The 20,251-nt window shown below is 54.0% G+C and overlaps 1 protein-coding gene across 6 annotated transcripts; it reads left to right on the top strand.

The window, feature by feature from the left end:
* Positions 1-30: 30 nt before the first annotated feature.
* Positions 31-19,700, top strand: AVIL (advillin). 6 transcript variants are annotated; one of them, XM_038549819.1, is made up of 22 exons: positions 31-215; positions 739-970; positions 2,076-2,163; positions 2,993-3,077; positions 4,188-4,262; positions 5,001-5,197; positions 6,563-6,671; positions 6,762-6,872; positions 7,353-7,555; positions 8,030-8,108; positions 8,215-8,313; positions 8,969-9,122; positions 9,231-9,331; positions 9,795-9,932; positions 10,037-10,195; positions 11,411-11,590; positions 12,940-13,085; positions 13,428-13,584; positions 15,166-15,354; positions 16,001-16,069; positions 17,298-17,414; positions 18,929-19,700. In XM_038549819.1, the coding sequence occupies exons 4-22, from the start codon at positions 3,012-3,014 to the stop codon at positions 19,040-19,042; spliced, it is 2,463 nt and encodes an 820-aa protein (XP_038405747.1). In that variant the 5' UTR covers positions 31-215; positions 739-970; positions 2,076-2,163; positions 2,993-3,011; the 3' UTR covers positions 19,043-19,700. The 6 variants fall into 6 exon arrangements, with proteins under 6 accessions (XP_038405747.1, XP_038405751.1, XP_038405750.1 ...); XM_038549823.1 differs by having other exon boundaries at positions 126-970; positions 13,440-13,584; XM_038549822.1 differs by having other exon boundaries at positions 126-970.
* Positions 19,701-20,251: the final 551 nt, after the last annotated feature.

Below are 20,251 nucleotides of genomic sequence, written 5' to 3'. Positions count from 1 at the left end.
GGTGTCGTTCATTCGGGAGTCACCGGCACACTCTTCTTCCCGTGCATCCAACCCCTTGTGTCACGGCAGAGCTGCGCACCCAGGCTGGGCAGGCTGTTGCTCCGGCCGGGAGGCCAGCTACGGACTCGGCTCGGCTTCCGCTCAAGGTTACAGAAGTTGCACTACATGAGTTCTGTTCTGGCCCCCCGTGTGGAAGCAGCTCCGTTGCCGTCCAGGTGCTTGATAAGCATACGCTTGGTGTCCCATTGACTTCTGGGAATGAACCAGGAGCCCCGAGGGAGTAGGAGTCTTCTGTGCCCCTTACTGCTTCTCCCAGACTGGGATCCCCGGAACCTAGAATCCATGATTCTTGGCACATAGTAGGCACTCAGATTCTGGTTGGACTGTTGTATGGACCCCAAGGGAAGCCCTAAAGAGCAAAACAGGATGACCTAATATAACACATCCTGGCCCCTCCCCTAGACCTCTCTGCCTCTGAGAAATACCCAGAAGCTTCTCAGGGAGGCACTTGCCAGCCCAGGCACTCAGGGGCAGCTCCGGCCCCTGCCTCCTGTCATCAGCATAATGCATCCATATCTACAATATGGCAAATTTCATATCCTCCCACCCTCTTTCCCTGCATTATTGATGGGCTATGCACTTTTAAAAAAATCAATTAGATCAGGGTGTGGAACTGGAATCAAAAGAAAAGGGAGGCCTTTAAAAGTCCGCTCTTCTTGTTTCTGCTGTTTTGAATAGGAGCAGATAAAGCTTCCCCTCTGGTTTGAATAAGTCAAGCCCAGGGCTAGGTTGGCCGTGATTGGCCAGCACTGGGAAAATTAGGTTAAGATGCAAACACAAGCAAATATAACCCGGAGTCTGTGCAGCCATTGCTAAGCTAAGGCAGCAGGAGCTGGCGCCTCCCGCCCCGGAGTGGTTCTCTGGATACCGCCTGGAAACCCGGTGGGAGCCCGGCCGGAGAGCAGGCAAGGTAAGGTCGGCCTGGTGCGTGGGTGCACATCACTAGAGCAATCCTACTGAACTCGGAAGGAAGAGCAGATTGAAATTTCTGTGCCTTTGTCTTCTTGCATGAGGCTTTTAAAAGATTCAACCAGGAGTTTGTAACCAGTTGTGCAAACGTCCCGCTGAGCAGTGAAAGCCCTTTTTTAGAAACCACTGAACAGATAGGGCACCTTTTCAAAAGCTGGGAAATAAGGAGACTGCCTCATCCACCTACCTCAGAAAGATGGAGTTTGGGGCAAGGCACGGGTCAGAAGGGGCCTGGGCTTGGAGTCCACTCACGGGGCTCTCTGGAAGAGTGAAGGGCCACTGGCTGCTTGCCTGGGGTTTCAAACCCGCATCCCACCCTGCGGTGCGGTTTCTGCGGTGCCGGTGCCGAATTAACAGACTTGGGGAAGAGGGACGATGAAGCTGAGCTTTGGGGGACTTCAGTGTCACAAACGCAGTCATTTTCTGGGTGCTCCAGTGTGGCAGGAAGTCCCTGCTTTGAGCATGTCCTCTCCTTGGTTGGTGGGCCCTGGCCCCGGAGCTCCTTCCCCATCGATCGCTAAGTCCCTGCTGGGAAATAGGACGGCTTTTGGCCTCTGAGAGTCATGGCCCGAGGTAATGCCAGTTGGTTTGCTTTTACCAGGTTGAAACTTTTCAGTTTTCAAGAAATGAATTCATTGGCCCTCATCCCCTTCCCCTCCTTGGGTCACGGCATTTGCCTTCAGTGAATGAAATCTAGGGTCTGAAAAAAAACCTGAACAAATATTTCCTGGCAGCACAGGGCAGGCGGGTGGGGCAGCAGGAGTCAGCAAATTAAATCCTCAAACACTGGCTGCTCCGAGTGGCCGCCCTGCTTTGGTCTTGCTACAGCAGTACACAAAGGGAGTCTGGGTTTTTGTTTTGCCAAAGCCCATGTTAGATAATGGCACAAACTCTCCAAACCTGGCTTCATCCACCGAGGGTGGAAGGGCCAGACACGCTCCTCAACGAGAGCGAGATGCCCCACACGGCCTTTCTGGGTGGGTTGTGCTTTTGGGTTTGTTTGTTTTTCTTTATGCAAATCCATCTTTTTTCCTTTGCCTCTTGAGAGCATTCATCAGTTATAGGTATTATCCGAATGCAAGCTCCTTGAGAGCAAGAACCAGGCGGGCATTTCACGTATATACGAGGCCCCAGGTGAGCTCGGGTGTGTGTAAACACCGATAATCCAAGAGGTGCCTTGAATCCAGACGGTACCCCCTTGGCCCTCACCTCACGGCTTCCTCCTCCTCCCACCCCGCCCTGTGGGCGGCCGTGGGAGGGGACAGGGAGGGCCTGGGTGGGGGGACACCCAGCCCTTCCCCCTGGCACCCCCAACTCCGCAGTCGGGGGACAAACGCAAGATGGGCTGTTTGAGTATAGGATAGCTTACCTGAAAGGGAAAAGTCTGGAAAGGCAAAGCCCAGAGGAGAAGTCGACACGCTGACCGAGCAGAGGACCTGGCAAGTGAGGGCTCTGGGCAGAGCCGACGGATGACAGAGAAGGCCGCAGTCACACTTGTGTATGACACTTGGGGATGTGTCACACTTGGGAACGTTCGGGCCTCAGCTCAGCGTAGGAAGGGCGGCAGGACCTCAGCGAACCCAAAGCGCAGGGTGTAGGGCCAGACATGGATTTGGCTGCCGTGCGTGACGCCGGGCAGGTTACTGAACCTCTCAAGCCTCAACCCGCCTACGATGTGCGATGAAAATGTACTCAGTTCATAGAATCCGATGACAAAGTGACCCCGCCAGGGCCTGCCGCATTTACCAGCCCTTAGCAGGTGACCGGGCTGCCACCAGGGCTCCTGACCCTCTCGGGCGCACGTGGGAACCTGGGCAGGTCATTGCCCCGTCGCCGCGGAGCCGTGCAGGCGCCCCGAGGATGCTGCAGGGTGGCCCACAGGAGATAGGACAGGACTTAGGGGAAAGCCGCAGGGATGCCGGCCGCCACCGGCGTCACCTCCCTGGCTGTGTCGGTGTTGCAGGCCCAGGAACGCGAGCGCCATGTCTCTGAGCAGCGCCTTCAGGGCTGTGGGCAACGACCCTGGGCTCATCACCTGGAGGATAGAGGTGAGCTGGCTGGGGCGGCCCCCTCCGCACTCGGGCCGGCCGGCGCTGGTCGCCCGGTCACCCCTGCACGCCTTCAGTCTCCTGCCTTTGGGAACGGCCAGGGGCGGCATCGGGGTCACCTTCTCCTACCCTTGACCCTGTCTGGGTACCCGAAGCAGGTGGTGGCAGGTGGAGGAAAGGATTTTAGCCTGGAGAGCGGGGCTCCAAGCGAAAGTCAGCTTGCCCTTTAGCCTGCCATCTGCTCAGTGAGTCTGCACTTGCAGGGAATGCCCTGGAGAAATGGGTGGGCCCCCCCACCCCACCCCCAGACCGAGGACCCTGGCCGTTTCTGTCAGAAGAGGGAACCTTCTCCCGCAGGGCAGTCGGACCCCTGCAGTGGGAGGGGCAGGGTTACCGCGGAGATGGGGCACCGCGCCCCCCTCCCCTCCGGCCAGAGCCCCTGGGGCTCCCCCAGTCCCCTGCCAGCATCCGCTTCCCCTGGAAGGAGCCCCTGCCAGCATCCGCTTCTCCTGCTGAGGCCCAGGGAGAGTCGGCTTCAGGAAACCCTTAAGGCTCCCTGTTTATTTAGAAATAGGTACTAAGTCACATATACCAGCTACATGTGTGGTATATTTAACATTTTTACATGTAACACACACACTGTACGTAGAATATACACAGGTGTGACTGCAGGTTTAGGTCCCTTGGAGAGAGTGATGAAAATCCATATCAGGCCATGTGACTGGCTCTCCTGGGACAAGCCGCATGTGCAGGTGACACCTCAAGCTCCCCCCTGCACCCGAGTCCAGGCGCAGAGCCCCACACACTGCCCCCCCCACGTGTCGCAGCCCCCAGCGCCCCCAGGTCAGGGCGCAGCGCAGTGCTGGAGGCTCGGCTGCGGGAGGTGAGGCCAGCAGGTAGGGGGCCACCAGGGTGAGGACAGGGCACTGTGCGACAGAGCTCAGCGGAAGCCGGAGGGGTGGCCCCGCTAATCCTGTGGCCAGCCACCCTGTGGGTCCCTGGGGACCCCAGCCCACCTATCCCCGCCCCCTGAGCCAGACGATGGAGACGACAGGGAGGCTGGCAGGTGGGGACTGGAATGCGGACGCTGCACCCCCCTTGTCCTTCCAGAAACTGGAGCTGGCGCTGGTACCCCTGAGCGCCCACGGGAACTTCTACGAGGGGGACTGCTACGTCATCCTCTCGGTGAGCACCAAGCCCCCGGGAGCACCAGCCCCTGCCCTGGGAGCCGCCGGCCCCTGGGTTCTTCCTCGGTGTGGAACAGAGCAGGCCTCGGTCTGACTCTCAGAGGCCACTCTTAGGGGATGGGCCTCAGCCTGAACCTCAGCGTAGCCTGCAAGCAGCATTTCCCCCTCCCGGGGCCCAGACCCCACATTAAAGTGCCATGGAGGGGGCCCCCCAGGTGGCCCCACTATTGAGTGTCTGCCTCCGGCCCGGGGTGTGATCCGAGGGTCCGGGGATCGAGGCCCACATCAGGCTCCCCATGTGGAGCCTGCTTCTCCTCCCCCTGCCTGTGTCTCTGCCTCTGTGTGTGTTTCTCATGAATAAATAAATAAAATCTTTAAAAAAAAAAAAAAGAAAGAAAGAAAGAACAGTAAAGTGCTGTGGAGGAAGGCCAGATAAATACCAGGCCGGCCTCCAGGGCTCGTCCTAGCTGAGGAGACACTGGCCACGGATCAGGGCGGCGGGAGCACGGTAAGGCCGCAGCCCAGCTTGGGAAAGGCCCTCCCCGGGCTCACGCAGCTGGATGGCTGCAAGCTGTCGGCGTCCCTGAACGTGGGAGGACCGTGAGGGCTGCCCAGGGGCGCTGCGCAGCGAGAGGCCCAGGCCACCCACCCGGCCCGGCAGCCTGTGTTCTTCCCGCGGCGAGGGCCGGCGCCCGGGGCTGAGCCGGCCCCTGACCCCGTCTCCCTGGACGCCCAGACACGGAGAGCGGGCAGTCTCCTGTCCCAGGACATCCACTTCTGGATCGGCAAGGACTCCTCCCAGGATGAGCAGACGTGCGCGGCCATCTACAGCACGCAGCTCGATGACTACCTGGGGGGCAGCCCCGTGCAGCACCGCGAGGTCCAGTACCACGAGTCTGACACCTTCCACGGCTACTTCAAGCAGGGCATCATGTGAGTAGTGGCACCGGAGCCAGGGTCCGGATGGCAGGCTGCCAAACAGGAAAGCACGAGGGCCAAGTATAGGAAGAGCCAGGGAAATACAAACCCAAAAAAAAAACCACACAAAAAGGCTTTGGCACCTGCTATCAGAGTAGGGCGGATTAGAGAGCTGGGTGGAGGCGCCGTGGCAAGGCTTACGGGGAAACAGCCCAGTGCCCCACTGGGGGCAGCGAGGACAGCGCGCAGCCTTGAGGAGCAGCCTGCTGCCACTGAGGACAGATCCCACCCCTGGGTGTGCAACTCAAGGGCTCCCCGTGCACCCAGGTCCGCGAGGGCGCATGAAGCAGAGTTCACAGCAGCGTCACGAGTGGTGGCGCAAAGCTGTAGGCAACGTGAGTGCCCATCGCCGGGACAGGGGACAGGAAAAAATACTGCCATGAGTATGGGCAGCAGCCGCACGCAGGGAACCAGACACGGGTGCCCTGTGGACAGGTCTTTAAAACACGGGTACTTGGCGAACAAAGTGAGGGACAGACTTGAAACACATGACAATGCCAGTTTCTGTCTTTGGGGGATTTTTTGTTTTGTTTTTAAATACATGCCCGCAAAACAACGGGACACATTTAGCAGAATGAAAATAAAAGACAGCTGTCCGGCTGCTGGCAGGGCTGCGTGCGGAGCGGAGGCCGAGGGCGGGCACGCACCCGCGAAGGTGCCCGCGAACCTGCGAACAGGACAGGGGGCCTGAAAGGCCGGGGTGGTGGCGTCCCGGGAACTGAGGAGTCTAATTGCCTCGAGGCTTTGCACTTGAGATCGGAAACCAAGAGAGAAGCCCAGTGAGCCCGGGACTCCCAGGCTGGTCCCAGGCTAGCGCCCTGCACGGTGGCACTGGCCCTGACCGAGGACCCGCCGGGCACAGAGCCCCACAGGCTTCACATGTCCTTCAGTGCAGGACACCTGGGATGGAGGCGGGGTTGGGGTAAACTCCAGGGGCGCAGGGCCGATTCCCAGGGGGCTGCTCTCACGGCCACCATGTCACGAATGCTTCTGCTGCTGCCCCACTCATGCCCCTCTCCTTGTCACACGCTGATCTCCAGACAGTTGCTGGGACAAGACAAGCTTGTGCTATGGGGCCCTCCACGCTGCTGCACCCTCTGGAACCCCCGTCGTCTGTTTGTCGGTTCCTAGTCCTCTTCATATGTCAGCTTGACAGTCCCTCCTTCAGCGAGGACGGCCCTGACCACTCCGTCACCGCCACCTCCGTGGGCCTCCTTTCCCGCCGTCGCCCCTACGGGCAGGGGCTGCACCTGCCTAATTGCCAAGGGTCACCCGGGCCTAGCCCATCCGTAACTGGGTGCCCTTTGCATGTCCCCTCAGCTACAAGAAGGGGGGCGTGGCCTCTGGGATGAAGCACGTGGAGACCAACACCTATGACGTGAGGCGGCTGTTACACGTCAAGGGGAAAAGCCACATCAGGGCCACCGAGGTAAGTCCCGCCCACTGTCTGCTGGGCCCGGGGCTCCGGCCCTGGCACCCGAGGAGTCCCCCTCAACCAACGCCTGCTTCTCCCCTGCAGGTGGAGGTGAGCTGGGACAGCTTTAACCGGGGTGACGTCTTCTTGCTGGACCTTGGGAAGGTCATCATCCAGTGGAATGGCCCAGAGAGCAACAGCAGAGAGCGCCTGAAGGTGTGGCTCTTCCCAGGCTCGTCACCTTCCCCTCCACCTCGGGCCTGGTCGCCTGGTTGCCTGGTCGCGGGGCTTGTGCTCTCTCAGTTGCCTGTTGTGTCTTCTTCCCTCCCCACGGGGTCTTCCGGGAGCTGCGGAGACAGACCCCTGCCTCTGAGTGGAATCTGTTTCGGGGACAGGCAAAGTGCATAAGTCTGTGGCTCACCCCGGGGGTTTTGTTTGTTTTTAAGATTTTATTTATTTATTCATGAGAGACACAGGGAGAGAGGCAGAGACGCAGGCAGAGGGAGAAGCAGGCTCTGTGCAGGAAGCCTTATGCGGGACTCGATCCCAGGACTCCAGGATCACGCCCTGAGCCAAAGGCAGATGCTCAACCGCTGAGCCACCCAGGCATCCCTCACCCTGGGGTCCTAAGCCCCAGAACAACTCCTGTGTCTGGGGCCCAGCAGGGACCGAGTGCCTCCTTGGGCTTCTTGACAGGCCATGCTTCTGGCAAAGGACATTCGGGACAGGGAGCGAGGAGGCCGTGCTGAAATCGGCGTGATCGAGGGGGACAAGGAGGCAGCAAGTCCGGAGCTGGTGAAGGTCCTGCAGGACACCCTCGGCCGGCGCTCCATCATCAAGCCAGCCGTGCCCGATGAGCTCATAGATCAGCAGCAGAATTCAAGCATCGTGCTGTATCAGTGAGTAACTAAACCTGGCTGCTGCTTGGAAGCTGGGGCAGGGGGATGCCGTCCCCTAGAAAACCAAGCACCTGTGCCTGCCTCCTGGTTTGGGTACAGACAGGCGTCTGGCTTTCTTTTAACCCTTTTCAAATGCGGCTTTTAGAAGGAGCTCGGTGTTCCCCGCTCAAGGGGGGCAGCTACAGTCCCTCCTTGTCAGCAGCCCTCCCCGGTCTCTTGAGGAGACCCTTCCTTTACCTGGGTCCATACCCACCTGGGGAAGTGGAGGAGCTGGTGTTCGGGAGACAGGCGCATCGAAGTCCCCTCTCGAGAACACAGGCCACTGCATTCCTGTCTGCATTCAAGCTGCACCTGCCCGAGGAGGTCAAACGTTACCCAGAGGCGCCACCCGAAAACAAAGCAGGCAAAATAGCCAAAGGACTACAAGACGCTTTATAGAAGACCAGGCCCAGGCTAATTCCTCCCCTTTTCCAGTGTCTCAGACGCTGCTGGGCAGCTGGCGGTCACCGAGGTAGCAGCAAGGCCACTGGTGCAGGACCTCCTGAACCATGACGTGAGTGGAGCTAGGCAGGGCGGGCCTTCCGGGGCCAGACCTGGCTTCTGGGACCTTCCTGAGGGTGCCGAGCGCCAGTAACCACTTCTGTCCCTGGCTGCTTCAGGACTGCTACATCTTAGACCAGAGCGGAACCAAGATCTATGTGTGGAAAGGAAGAGGAGCCACAAAGACCGAAAAGCAGATGGCCATGTCGAAAGCCCTGGTAGGAGCCCCAGGCCCGGCACCACCCTGTCCCAAACGGCCCATCTGCAGCGCTTCAGAGGTGTCCAGAGAGCCAGACGGGGTGCTCGAGCTCCTGGCATCACAGTTACACACTCGGCTAGAGTCAGACGACCTGGGAGTGAATCCGGGGTTAACATACATCTCCTGGGGTGGTTCTGAGGATTCGGGAACATTCGTAAGGTGCTTAGAACAACATCTGGCCCCTACACCTGCTCAGTAAACACGGCTGCTGCTATGGGAGGGGATAGCACGGTCCACGGCCCTGTCCTCTGGGATCTTACGATGTCTTCCAGACCCGTGTAGACGAACCCAGGGGGATGCGCTTACAAAGCAAAACGGGACACGAAATCAGTGGGGTACGTGCATGCTGCAGGAACACAGTAGAGAGGATCTTGCAAAAACACGAGAAAAATAGTCAAAATCATGACAGGCCAACCAAGAGATGCGAAAATGGCCCCTCAGTCCTTAGCTTGAGGCAGGTAACTGGGTCCCTAGACGTCAGCGAGTTGGCATTTGACTCTGACTTCAGAAGGGAGCAACCCCCCCCCCCAGCTTCAAGGGGTGAGTCACCAGGTGGGCAGAGCACCCGGCGCCCGCCCCCACTGACCTGCCTTAGGGGGCGGGGGGGTCTGCAGAGCTTCATCCAGATGAAGGGCTACCCTGGCAGCACCAACGTGGAGACCATCAACGACGGTGCTGAGTCGGCCATGTTCAAGCAATTGTTCCAGAAGTGGTCCGTGAAGGACCAGGCCGTGGGCCTGGGGAAGACGTTTGGTGCTGGCAAGATCGGTGAGGCTGCTCCCCAGACCGCCTTCCGCCTTCCCGCTGCTGGGGCTCTAGAAGGGCAGCCACGGATGCTTTCCACTCACTTGGCTTCTCCCAACCCCTTCCCTGCAGCTAAAGTTTTCCAGGATAAATTTGACGTGACTGTGCTGCACAGCAAGCCAGAGGTAGCTGCCCAGGAAAGAATGGTGGATGATGGCAATGGAAAGGTTGAGGTAGGTCAGTGATTCACACCCCAGGCCCGCAGCCCCGGCTCTCCCAGCTGTTCCGCTGGAGAAGAGGGAGCCGGGGACTCTGGTCTGCTCGGCTTTCCGTCCCCCGCTGGCGACCTCAGCAGTAGTCCCTTAGAGGTGTCCGCAGTGTGCAAAGCGGTCCCACCTTCCCTCGGGGAAGTGGAAGGCTGCTACCCTCGTGTGCTATCAATAGCTCACCCGGCAGATATATTCAAATCAGCTCAGAGCCCTGATGGGGATGCACCTGAGCAGGAATGATCCAGTTCTTCTCAGGATTCAAATCATGCAAATAGGATAAGCCCCCACCCGCTGGGCGAGAGCCAGAGAGGGAGGGTGTACTTGGGGTGGCTGTTGGTGCCTTACCCACCTGGATTCTCTGCTAAGCGTGGCCCTTCAGGCAGCTGGAACCCCATCTCTGGGAAACTGTGTCTCCTTCTGTGTCTAGGTCTGGAGAATTGAGAACCTGGAGCTGGTCCCCGTGGAGCGTCAGTGGTACGGCTTCTTTTACGGGGGAGACTGCTACCTGGTTCTGTACACGTATGAGATGAGCGGGAAGCCACATTACATCTTGTACATCTGGCAGGTAGGCCTGAAGCAGGCTCTTAGCTTTGGATCTTGACGCCTCCTCCGGCCACAGAGTGGGGGCAAGGGGTAGCAGGGACCATCCCTCCCCTGTAACCCCTGCAGGGCCGCCACGCCTCCAAGGATGAGCTAGCGGCCTCGGCCTACCAGGCGGTGGAGGTGGATCGGCAATTTGACGGGGCGCCCGTACAGGTCCGCGTTACCATGGGGAAGGAGCCACGCCACTTCATGGCCATCTTCAAAGGGAGGCTGGTGATCTTTGAGGTGAGAACCCTCACACAAAATGACACCATGAGTGGGATCACTCAGATGAATAAGGCAACAGGAGGCCCCCATCTAGTGGGGAGGGATGGAGACCAGGCTTTGGGGGAGACGCAGCTTAATCTAGACGTTCTAATGCACCCCAGCTGCCTCAGGGCAAGACCAAACCACTGCCCAATGAGCCTTCAAGGTCCTTTCCTAACCTGACCCATAGTACCTCTGCAGGTGTGTTACCCTCAGAGCCCTAACTTACCGCACTGTAGTGAGGTGGGTCTCCTCATTAGACCTCACGTGGGCCGCATCATGCCCCCCGACCCCCCGGACGTGCTGCTCCGAATCCAAGTCCCACTTCTCCTGTGACGCCCGGGCTGAAGCACTAGCAGGAATGTTTAATGTCGTATGCTTGACATCACACAAGCCTGCGGTCAAGTCCTAGCCTTGCCACCTGTTAACCGGGTTGCTTAGGCTCAGTTTTCCCATCTCTACTGCAGGATAATAAATACCTATTTCAGGAGCACCTGGGTGGCTCAGTTAAGTGTCCAGCTCCTGATTTCAGCCCAGGTCATGATCTCGGGGTTGTGAGATTGAGCGCCCCCCGCCCCCGCCCGCCCAATCAGGCTCCGCACTCAGCAGGGAGTCTGCTTGTGATTCCCTTTCTCTCTGCCCCCTCCTCCCGTTCATGTGCTCATGTGCACACATCACATACTGTCTCTCTCAAATAAATAACTCTTTAAAAATAAATAAATAGGGCAGCCCAGGTGGCTCAGCGGTTTAGCGCCGCCTTCAGCCCGGGGCGTGATCCTGGAGACCAGGGATCAAGTCCCACGTTGGCTCCCTGCATGGAGCCTGCTCCTCCCTCTGCCTCTGTGAGTGTGTGTGTGTGTGTGTGTGTGTGTGTGTGTGTGTCATGAATAAACAAATAAAATATTTTTTAAAAATAAAAATAAAAATAAATAAATACCTATTTCACAGTTATTCTGAGGCTCAATAGGCAAGGCACCCACCACAGAGTCTAGCATAAAATAAAAGTCTCAGAATGAGAGCTGATATTATTGGTGCCATACTTCCAGCTTACCTCACCTCTCCCGGTTGGCATGGAAGTTCCTCAAGGGCAGAAAGCAGCGTTAAATTCCTCCATAATCTCTCCAGTGGCTTAGCCGGAGCTCTGTTCACCTGGTGCTCCTTAGAACCAGATTCAGCTTTTCTCCTTCTCGCTAGGGTGGGACTTCCAGAACGGGAAATGCTGAGCCCGATCCTCCAGTAAGACTCTTCCAGATTCAAGGAAACGACAAATCTAACACCAAAGCGGTGGAGGTTCCAGCCTATGCCTCCTCCCTAAACTCTAATGATGTCTTTCTGCTGCGGACCCAGGGAGAGCACTACCTGTGGTACGGCAAGGTAAGACAGCTGGGCCTGGCGGTCACACCAGCCCCTTGGAGCCCAGCCCTGTGCCCACCTGCCTGTCAGCAAGGGCAAAGCCACTAAAACGTAGGCTGGAGCAGTCCTCATAAAGATGAGCCTTTTCCTAAAGGATCTTCAAAGGAACTGCTGGTGTTCCCCACAATTAGAAACCCACTGACACCATTGCCCACACCCAAGAGACTCCATAAACCACACAGATGGAGGCCAGATAAGTCGATCTTTCCAGCCTGGTGGATTGCATAGGACAGGCTTCAACCTCAAACACAAGCACTAAAAATATGATTTTGTCAATTCAGAGGCCTCTACGTTAAAAAGCCCTAAAACCGTTTTTACAAAGGAGAACTGAACAGGAAAAGTGCTCAGTACCACAGTCCTCAGGGCAATGCAGGTGAAAACCAGAGATGCCCCCACAAGCCTCGCAGAAAGGCTAAAAAAAATTGGCAGTATCAGTTGCATCCTACTGTATGCAGAACAACAGGAACTCGCGCTCATTGCTGGTGGGGACGCAAATACAGACTTTGGGAAACGATTGGACGGTTTCCTTATAAAGCACACACCTGTGAGGCAGCAATCCCACGCCATGTGAGATAAAAAACTACCTTGACACAAATACAGACAGCACCTTTATTCATAATCACCAAAAATGGGAACCAATTCAACTGATGACTGAAAAAGCAGCGGTATATTCATACAGTAGGATGCTACTCAGTGCACAGAGAAGAAAAGCTGTTGATCCTCACAGCAAGGTTGAATCCCAGGGACTGTGCCAAGTGGAGGCAGTCAGTGGCAAAGGCTGTATGTACGTGACTCCATTTATAACATGCTGGAAAAGGCAAAGCTGTAGTGACAGAGAACACGGTGGCGGTTGCCAGAGGTGAAGGATTTGGGGAGGGTCTGGCCACAGCGGGGTAGCCCCAGGGAATGTTCTGCAGGGCCCAGGCAATGCTCTGTGTCTTCATTTTGATGATGGTAATGTGATTCTACGTGTTTGTCAAGACTCGTAGAACCCAAAAAGTGGATTTTCTCGAATGTAATTGAAAGAATACATTTACATTTTTTCTCTTAAAAAAAAAAAAAATCAGGGATCCCTGGGTGGCGCAGCGGTTTAGCGCCTGCCTTTGGCCCAGGGCGCGATCCTGGAGACCCGGGATCGAATCCCACGTCGGGCTCCCGGTGCATGGAGCCTGCTTCTCCCTCTGCCTGTGTCTCTGCCTGTCTCGCTCTCTCTCTGTGACTATCATAAATAAATAAAAAATTAAAAAAAAAATCAAAAGTAGGTGCTACAGTTCCAACTGACGCTTGTGCTCTCCTCACCCCGCTCTCAGGGGTCCAGTGGGGATGAGCGGGCAATGGCTAAGGAGCTGGCCAGCTTTCTCTGCGAGGGCACCGAGGACACGGTGGCCGAGGGCCAGGAGCCGGCTGAGTTCTGGGACCTGCTGGGAGGGAAGACTGCCTATGCCAACGACAAAAGGTATGGGACACGAAGGCCCCTCCGGGCTCCCCCTGCCGCCCAGTCTTGTGAACTGTGCAAGTCTGAGATGCCTTTCAGTTTTATTTTATTTTTATTTATTTATTTATTTTTTTGCCTTTCAGTTTTAAAAACGTGGTTTCTTTTTTTTAATAAAAAAATAAATAAAATAATAATAAATAATAAAATAAATAAAATAAAATAATAAAATAAAATAAAATCGTGGTTTCTTCATGAACCACTGAACTCTACTCCTGAAACCAATATCAAACTATATGTCAACTAACTAGAATTTAAACTTAACAAAAAAACATGATTTCTAAGTAGCTCAGTTCCTCTAAATAGACTGTATTGCAGACTACAGCAGGAAATCCTGGATGTGGAGCCTCGTCTCTTTGAATGTTCCAATAAGACTGGGCGCTTCCTCGTCACTGAGATCACAGACTTCACCCAGGATGACCTGAACCCAGGTGATGTGATGCTTCTGGATACCTGGGACCAGGTAAGACACAGCCAGAGAGCTTGAACAAGTGACAAAGAGACAAAGACACCCCCCGTATGCCCCTGCCAAATGTAGCCCTGGCCCATCCCCAAGTCAACCAAACACCCGTCCGTGGTAACCCCACTTTTCACCAGGGATGGAGAGAACAGGTGTCGTTTAAAAGTGACCACCTTGGGAAGTTCCCCATCTTGCCTTGGGAAAAGCAGTCCATCGTATCATCCCACACGTTTTTTTCCTAGGATCGACAGCAGCAGGCTCCACACTCAGATGCAGGCCTCATAGGGAATACAGGGCTGTAAAGGGGATATCTTCAAGGCAGCCCCTCCCCAACAGCCTTTTTTCTTCAGCTTAGAAAACATAGTCAGCACTTCCTCTGTGCCAGTCAGTGTGCTAGGTGCAGTGTCACCCAGGTGAGGGGCCCTTGATCGCAGAGTTTACAGGCTAAAGGTGGAGCTGGACATAGAAACACCATTTTACTATGATGGAGCTATGGGGCCATGGGGGCACAAATTAGGAGCACCCAACACCGTCTGGGGGTTCAGAGAAGACTTCCTGGAGGAGATGGCTCCCAGGCTGAATCTCGGGATCAGTGGGCATTACTCAGGTAGGGAGAGCATCCTGGGCAAAGGAAACAGCACCAGTAAAAAGCAAGGCATGGAATAGTAGTCTAGTATACAGGGAACTACCCGCAGCATCATGAGACCATGAGATAGAGTAAAGGAGTTAGAGACGAAGCTAAGAAGTAGGAATGGGCCTTACCTACCTTGCCAAGTTTGAATTTTATCCTGGAAAGCTACTGGAATTGAAGCAGATTAGTGACATGGTCACTGTGCTTTCAATGGATTACTTGGCAAAGTGTAAGACAGGAGGGATGGGGGGAAAGGACAGAGAATGTGTGCTGGGAGGCCAGTCAGGGGAGCATCGTAACCGTCCAGTAAGAGTCAGCAGGGGCTGCACAGGGGAGGGGGGCGGGGGGGTGCACAGGAGGCAGACGGCGGCCTTGCTCACTCGCTGGATACAGGTGCATATAGGGACTGCCGGGCACTGCCCTAGTGACCAGGGGGATGCCATTCACCAAGAACGGAGACAGACATAGTCCAGAAAAGCAGAGCTACGCTGGGGAGATGTTCTATGTGAGGTTCCTAGAGGCAGCCGCGAGGGGACATCCTGCAAGAAGTTGGGTTCAGGAAGCTGAAGTTCAGCGAGCGCTCAGGACTAGAAATGTAGATTTAGGAGATACAGGTGTAATTAAAATCACAAATACCGGGACCCCTGGGTGGCTCAGCGGTTGAGCTTCTGCCTTCAGCCCAGGTGTGATCCTGGAGTCCAGGGATCGAGTCCCACGTCGGGCTCCCAGCAGGGAGCCTGCCTCTCCCTCTGCCTGTGTCTCTGCCTCTCTCTCTCATGAATAAATAAAATCTTTAAAAAAAAAATCACAAATACCCAGCTCAGTCTGGGAAAGCTTTTCTGCTGAATGGATGAGGCTAGGTAAGTGCCATGAGGCTGTGATGCACTGAGGGCGAAAGAACAGGACTCAGTCCTAGATGCAAACCCATTCATCCTGCATCTCTCCCGCGACAGGTGTTCCTGTGGATTGGGGCTGAGGCCAACGCCACGGAGAAGGAGAGAGCCCTCTCTACGGCCCAGGAGTACCTGCACACTCACCCCAGTGGCCGGGACGCTGACACAGCCATCCTGATCATAAAACAGGGCTTTGAGCCTCCCATCTTCACGGGCTGGTTCTTGGCCTGGGACCCTCATATGTGGAGTGTAAGAACAAGTGCAGAGAACGGGGGAGACCTGCCTACGGCCCAGCGGCTCAGCACGAATAGCTCAGTGGGAAGGGGGTACTGACTCAGGGGCTGGGTGAATCCGGGACCACGTTTCCCTCGCCCCCTCTCCACTCCCGCTTTTGACTTTCCGTCTCTTTTCCACCCGCCACGGCTCTAAGTCCGGTTAGAGAATTCACGGCTCAGGTCAGGCACAAGCAGCGTGGGGAAGTGATAAACGGTCTCCTTTTTGAGCTTTACAGCCACCCTGACGGCTGGGGCAAACGTCGTTTCCCGTGTTAAAAATGAGGAAGTTCAGAGGAGAGAGGATTGGTCTAAAGTCACATTTGACCCGTAGGAAGGAGCCAGGGTTTTCTGACTCCTAGTCAACTGCTGTGTCTCCTTCGGTCTCGCACCGATTGGGGAACACCAGCAAAGGGTTTTTACTAATCTGAGGGTGTTTCCTAATCCACACCGTGTGTCGGTCCCGTCCAGCCTGGCATGGGCCCAGAAGAAGGGACTTTCATTCCTGCTTATCCCTGTGTCTTCCGATTCTCTGGCTTCTTTGCTGTCCTCAAGGGTAGGTTAGCCCTGAGATGTCCCTCCCTGCCTACGCAGCACCTCGTCCTGTTTTCTCTTTGTTTCAGGCAGGGAAATCATACGAACAATTAAAAGAAGAGCTGGGAGATGCTGCTGCAATCACAAGAATCACGGCCGTGAGTTGGGTTTGCTTGTGGAGAAGCAAGCCAGAGGGGCAACCGTAAATGCTCCAGACACCAAATGGGCGAAACCCTATCATGCCCTTCTTAGCATCACTCTAGTGGTCTACTTTGATTTAAGATCGTTTTAATCAATAGAAAAGCAGGTCTGAAAGCCAAGTTCCTCATTTTACAGCCTTCTAGAACCTAGAATGACTTGCTGGTTAAAAAAAAAAAAAACATTTTTAAATATAAATATTGGGAGTTTTGACCTATGAATCGCTTAGTAGTACAGACTGAGCCCCTAGCCCCTAATGTGATAGAATTAGGAGGCAAGTAGGTCATGAGTGTGGAACCCTCAGGAATGGGATTAGTGCCCTCAAAGGAAGAGCTACAAGGGTTTGCTCTCTCGCCCTCTGCCGTGTGAGGACACAATGGGAAAAAGCCATCCACAGGCCAGGAAGCGGGCTCTCACCAGACCCAGGATTTGCAGACACCTTGATCTTGAACTACGAGAAATAAATGTTTGTTGTTTAAGGTAAAAAACAAACAAAAACTACAAAACCAAAAACTAATTTTATTATTCTATCATTTAGGACAGATTAAGTTGACTGGCAGCATTTTTCATAAATAATAAGCTTCTAACCCAAATGACATGCTTACCAGTTTCTGACAGTGAAGTCCATAAAAACTCAGGCCATCACCCCTAGTTTAAGGGTGAAAAGAAGTGGAACCTCCAGCCAGGAATCCAACAGCTCTTTAACATCAGGATGAGTGCATGGTAGTGGGTGTCCAAACCATCTGCAGTCCTCCCCTCTGTGCTCTACATATTCAAAATTCCAGAGCTAATAGCGATGTCGTATCTTTAAAACGCATTTAAAAACAGTGTGACTTCAATCTGAAGTCATTTAAAGGCTGGAAATGTAGAGAATAAATACAAGTGCCAAAAGAAAGTATGTGATCACAGCATTTAAATGAGATTTCAGCACAGCGTGAAGCCAAACTGGCTACATAGGAATCTACCCTGGACTCATGAATCAGCTTTCCCAAGGAGGACCCCAAATCTGAATATTTTAGATTCCCAGATGATGCTGTCACGCAGCCAGCTTTAGGGACCACTGTTCTAAAAGATGACCACAAAGGGTGCCACGCTATAAGCCAAAATATTAAGTATTATACGCACGGAACTTCAACTGCATAGACCCCGAACGGTCTTTTATCCTGTCTACATTCTTATCTTACGTAGGACATGAGGAATGCAACCCTCTCCCTGAATTCTGAGCTGAAGTATTACCCTATAGAAGTTCTGCTGAAAAACCAGAATCAGGAGCTGCCTGAGGACGTGAACCCTGCCAAAAAGGAGGTGAGTGGCTAAAGGGACTGTCAGGAGAGTGACGCGCTCCATGAGCAAGGCACCTGTACGCGGCCTAGGACAGCTCTGGGACACCGTAGGCCCCTCAGCGGACCTCTGAGCTTCCCAGTAGCTCCAGACAAAAGCCCAGGACTCCTCCTCCCACATCCGTCCGTCAGCCTCTGTCCACTCCTCCCCGTCCCTCCGCTGCCCAGCAATCCTGGACTATTACAAGTATCCCCCACTGCCCCCTCGCCAGTAACCATCAATAGGCTTTTTTATAACAGACAACGCTGTTGTGTAGAACACCTCAGATGGCTTCCCAAGGCAACAGAAGAATCCAGAATCCTTTCTGTGGCCGCCGTGGCTCTTCACAACCTGGCCCACGCTCACCCGACTCCATCTCCTACCCCGCTGCCCTCTTCATTCTGCTGCCTCTAGCCAGGGGCTCCCTTTCGGTCTCAAAAGCGCTCTTTCCAGCCTTTGACCTTTCACACTTGCTACTTCCCCCCTGAGAAACCTTTCTTCTCTCAGGTCATCACAGGGCCAGCGCCCCCTCGCTGTTGGGTCTCCCTGAGAATAGCCACCTCCCCGGGAAGGCCCCGCCTGACCGCCCTCGAACACTGCTTAGGAGCAAGGACCTTCTCTGTCTTGCTCACCACCATTCTCTGCTTTCAGGACCTAAAATGAGTGCCTGGCAGATAGAGGCCCTCTTCACATTTTGGTTGAATGATTTAACACTTTAATGTTGAAGGAATTCACTTATTTTCCCCTTGAAGGAATTGATGTGGGAAGGGTCTCTGGGGTTTCCACCATGTCTTATCTAGCCAGCTCTTACGGATCTGGACTGCAACTTTCTTGACAACAGAGGCCATCTCTTAAGAATTTTACTCAGAATATTCAGTAAGCATCAATAAATAAATGTTAGGAGAATTTTATGCTCTGAACAAGATCCACTTGATTTTGCATTTGAAAATGTGTGGATTGAGACGCCTGGGTGGTTCAGTGGCTTAAGTGGCTCTTGGTTTCTGCTCAGGTCATGATCTCAGGTTCCTGGGATCGAGCCCCATGTTGGGCTCCCCATAAGGGAGCCTGCTTGTCTCCCTCTCTCTCTGCCCCTGCCATGCTCGCACACTCTCATAAATTAAAAAAAAAAAAGTCTGGATAAAAATGGTTGGTAAGGTCATGAGGCAAGGAAAACCAGCACTCGATTTAGTTCTCCATTCAGCCAAAACCTAATGTCTAGAATTCATCACATATAACCCAGTTCTTGTTCTTCCGGCAAAAAAATTGGTGCTGGGTGGGACCCTGAGAACAGCAAACCCAGTTGGCTTCTGCTCAGGCCAAAATGGGAGTCCACAACCCAAGAACCCTCCAATGAATAATTTAAGTCCACTACAGACTCTGAAAAATTCATCCTTCTTCTCTCTTCAAAGACACTCTCTTGGCTCTCCCCTCCCCACCTCTGTTGGCATTGGTGGGTGCCATGTTGTCCTCCTAACTAGAGACTTTGTCTTCTCTCTTAGAATTACCTCTCTGAACAGGATTTTATTTCTGTGTTTGGCATCACAAGAGGGCAATTTGCTGCTCTGCCTGGCTGGAAGCAGCTCCAAATGAAGAAAGAAAAGGGGCTTTTCTAAGGCAAGAAGCTCCATGCCTATCACGAGACCACAGAAGACAGCTGATCGTGCCAATAACAGGAAAAAATTTATCTACCAATTTTGCCTAATAATTGCTACTTAGATACAAGGAGGTCTGCAAATCACGGCATGTTCTCCATCCTCATCCCTGCATTCCTTAGTTGTTATATACCTAATATGTTAACTACCTACTTTTCAATTTTTGTGACCTTTGGGCTTAAAGTCTCAGCAGAAGCACTACAGTTGCATGAATCCAGAGCAGTCAGAGGAAAAAGAAAATAACTAAGTTTAAAGTATTTAATAATGGGACAAGGATGTGAGTCTGTTTTAAATTGTAAGATCATGAGCAGCCCGGGTGGCTCAGCGGTTTAGCGCCACTTTCAGCCCAGGGCATGATCCTGGAGACCTGGGATGGAGTCCCACGTCCGGCTCCCTGCGTGGAGCCTGCTTCTCCCTCTGCCTGTGTCTCTGCCTCTCTCTCTATCTCTCATGAATAAATAAATAAATAAATAGTAAGATCACTATATCCAGAATCTATTTGACCCACCAATCACTGAAGCTATTTCCATATATACCCCAGGGGCAAAATCAAAATGCCGAGAGCTGTACTTGCCAGAGATTTTTTTACTTTTCAAATAAAGATATCTGTATGAGCAAACGGGAGTTCTCTTCAGTATCCGGGGTTTGCCTGTTAACGGTATTTTGTTACATTGGGAGAAACGTCTCTGTACTGGGGTAGTTAAGAGGCCCTGCTGAGTGAGTTCTCTGGATAACTGGGCCACCGGTGAGACCTGTTTCTGGCACAACAATGCCAAAATGTGCCTCACAGCTGTCCAGGAAACCTCAGGCCCCACCCACCTCCACCCCGTCATCCAAAAGAGAAACAGGGCCATGTGTTATTAATTTCAGTCATGAGGCCAGAACCAGCGTGTACACTGCAGAGAGCATCAAAGCACGCTACAGACATCAACAAATGAACCACATTTTCCAGACGACTCGAAGTTTGAGTCAACAATTCCCAAGGAATCCGTGTGGCCCAAGTAATGTAACTGGGGAAGTTCCAGGAGAGCAGCACAGCCCGAAGCACCCCAAAGTGAAAGCAGAATAGGAGTGCTGGGTCACAGAGAAACTGAGGTAGAAATTTTAGGGGTACCATGATAAATCGGTAAGCAACAGCACAACTGCTCATGCCTGCTCTCTCAGACCCCG

Source organism: Canis lupus, chromosome 10, assembly GCF_011100685.1.
Source record: "Canis lupus familiaris isolate Mischka breed German Shepherd chromosome 10, alternate assembly UU_Cfam_GSD_1.0, whole genome shotgun sequence".
NCBI classification, from domain to species: domain Eukaryota; kingdom Metazoa; phylum Chordata; class Mammalia; order Carnivora; family Canidae; genus Canis; species Canis lupus.
This window is presented reverse-complemented; position numbering and strand designations above follow the sequence as displayed.

Coding starts and splice junctions, on each gene's coding strand:
- AVIL (XM_038549819.1), top strand. CDS start 3,012: ATGTCTCTGAGCAGCGCCTTCAGGGCTGTGGGCAACGACCCTGGGCTC. Junction 9,123..9,230: donor GTTTGGTGCTGGCAAGATCG/GTGAGGCTGCTC, acceptor CCTTCCCTGCAG/CTAAAGTTTTCCAGGATAAA. Junction 9,332..9,794: donor ATGGCAATGGAAAGGTTGAG/GTAGGTCAGTGA, acceptor TTCTGTGTCTAG/GTCTGGAGAATTGAGAACCT.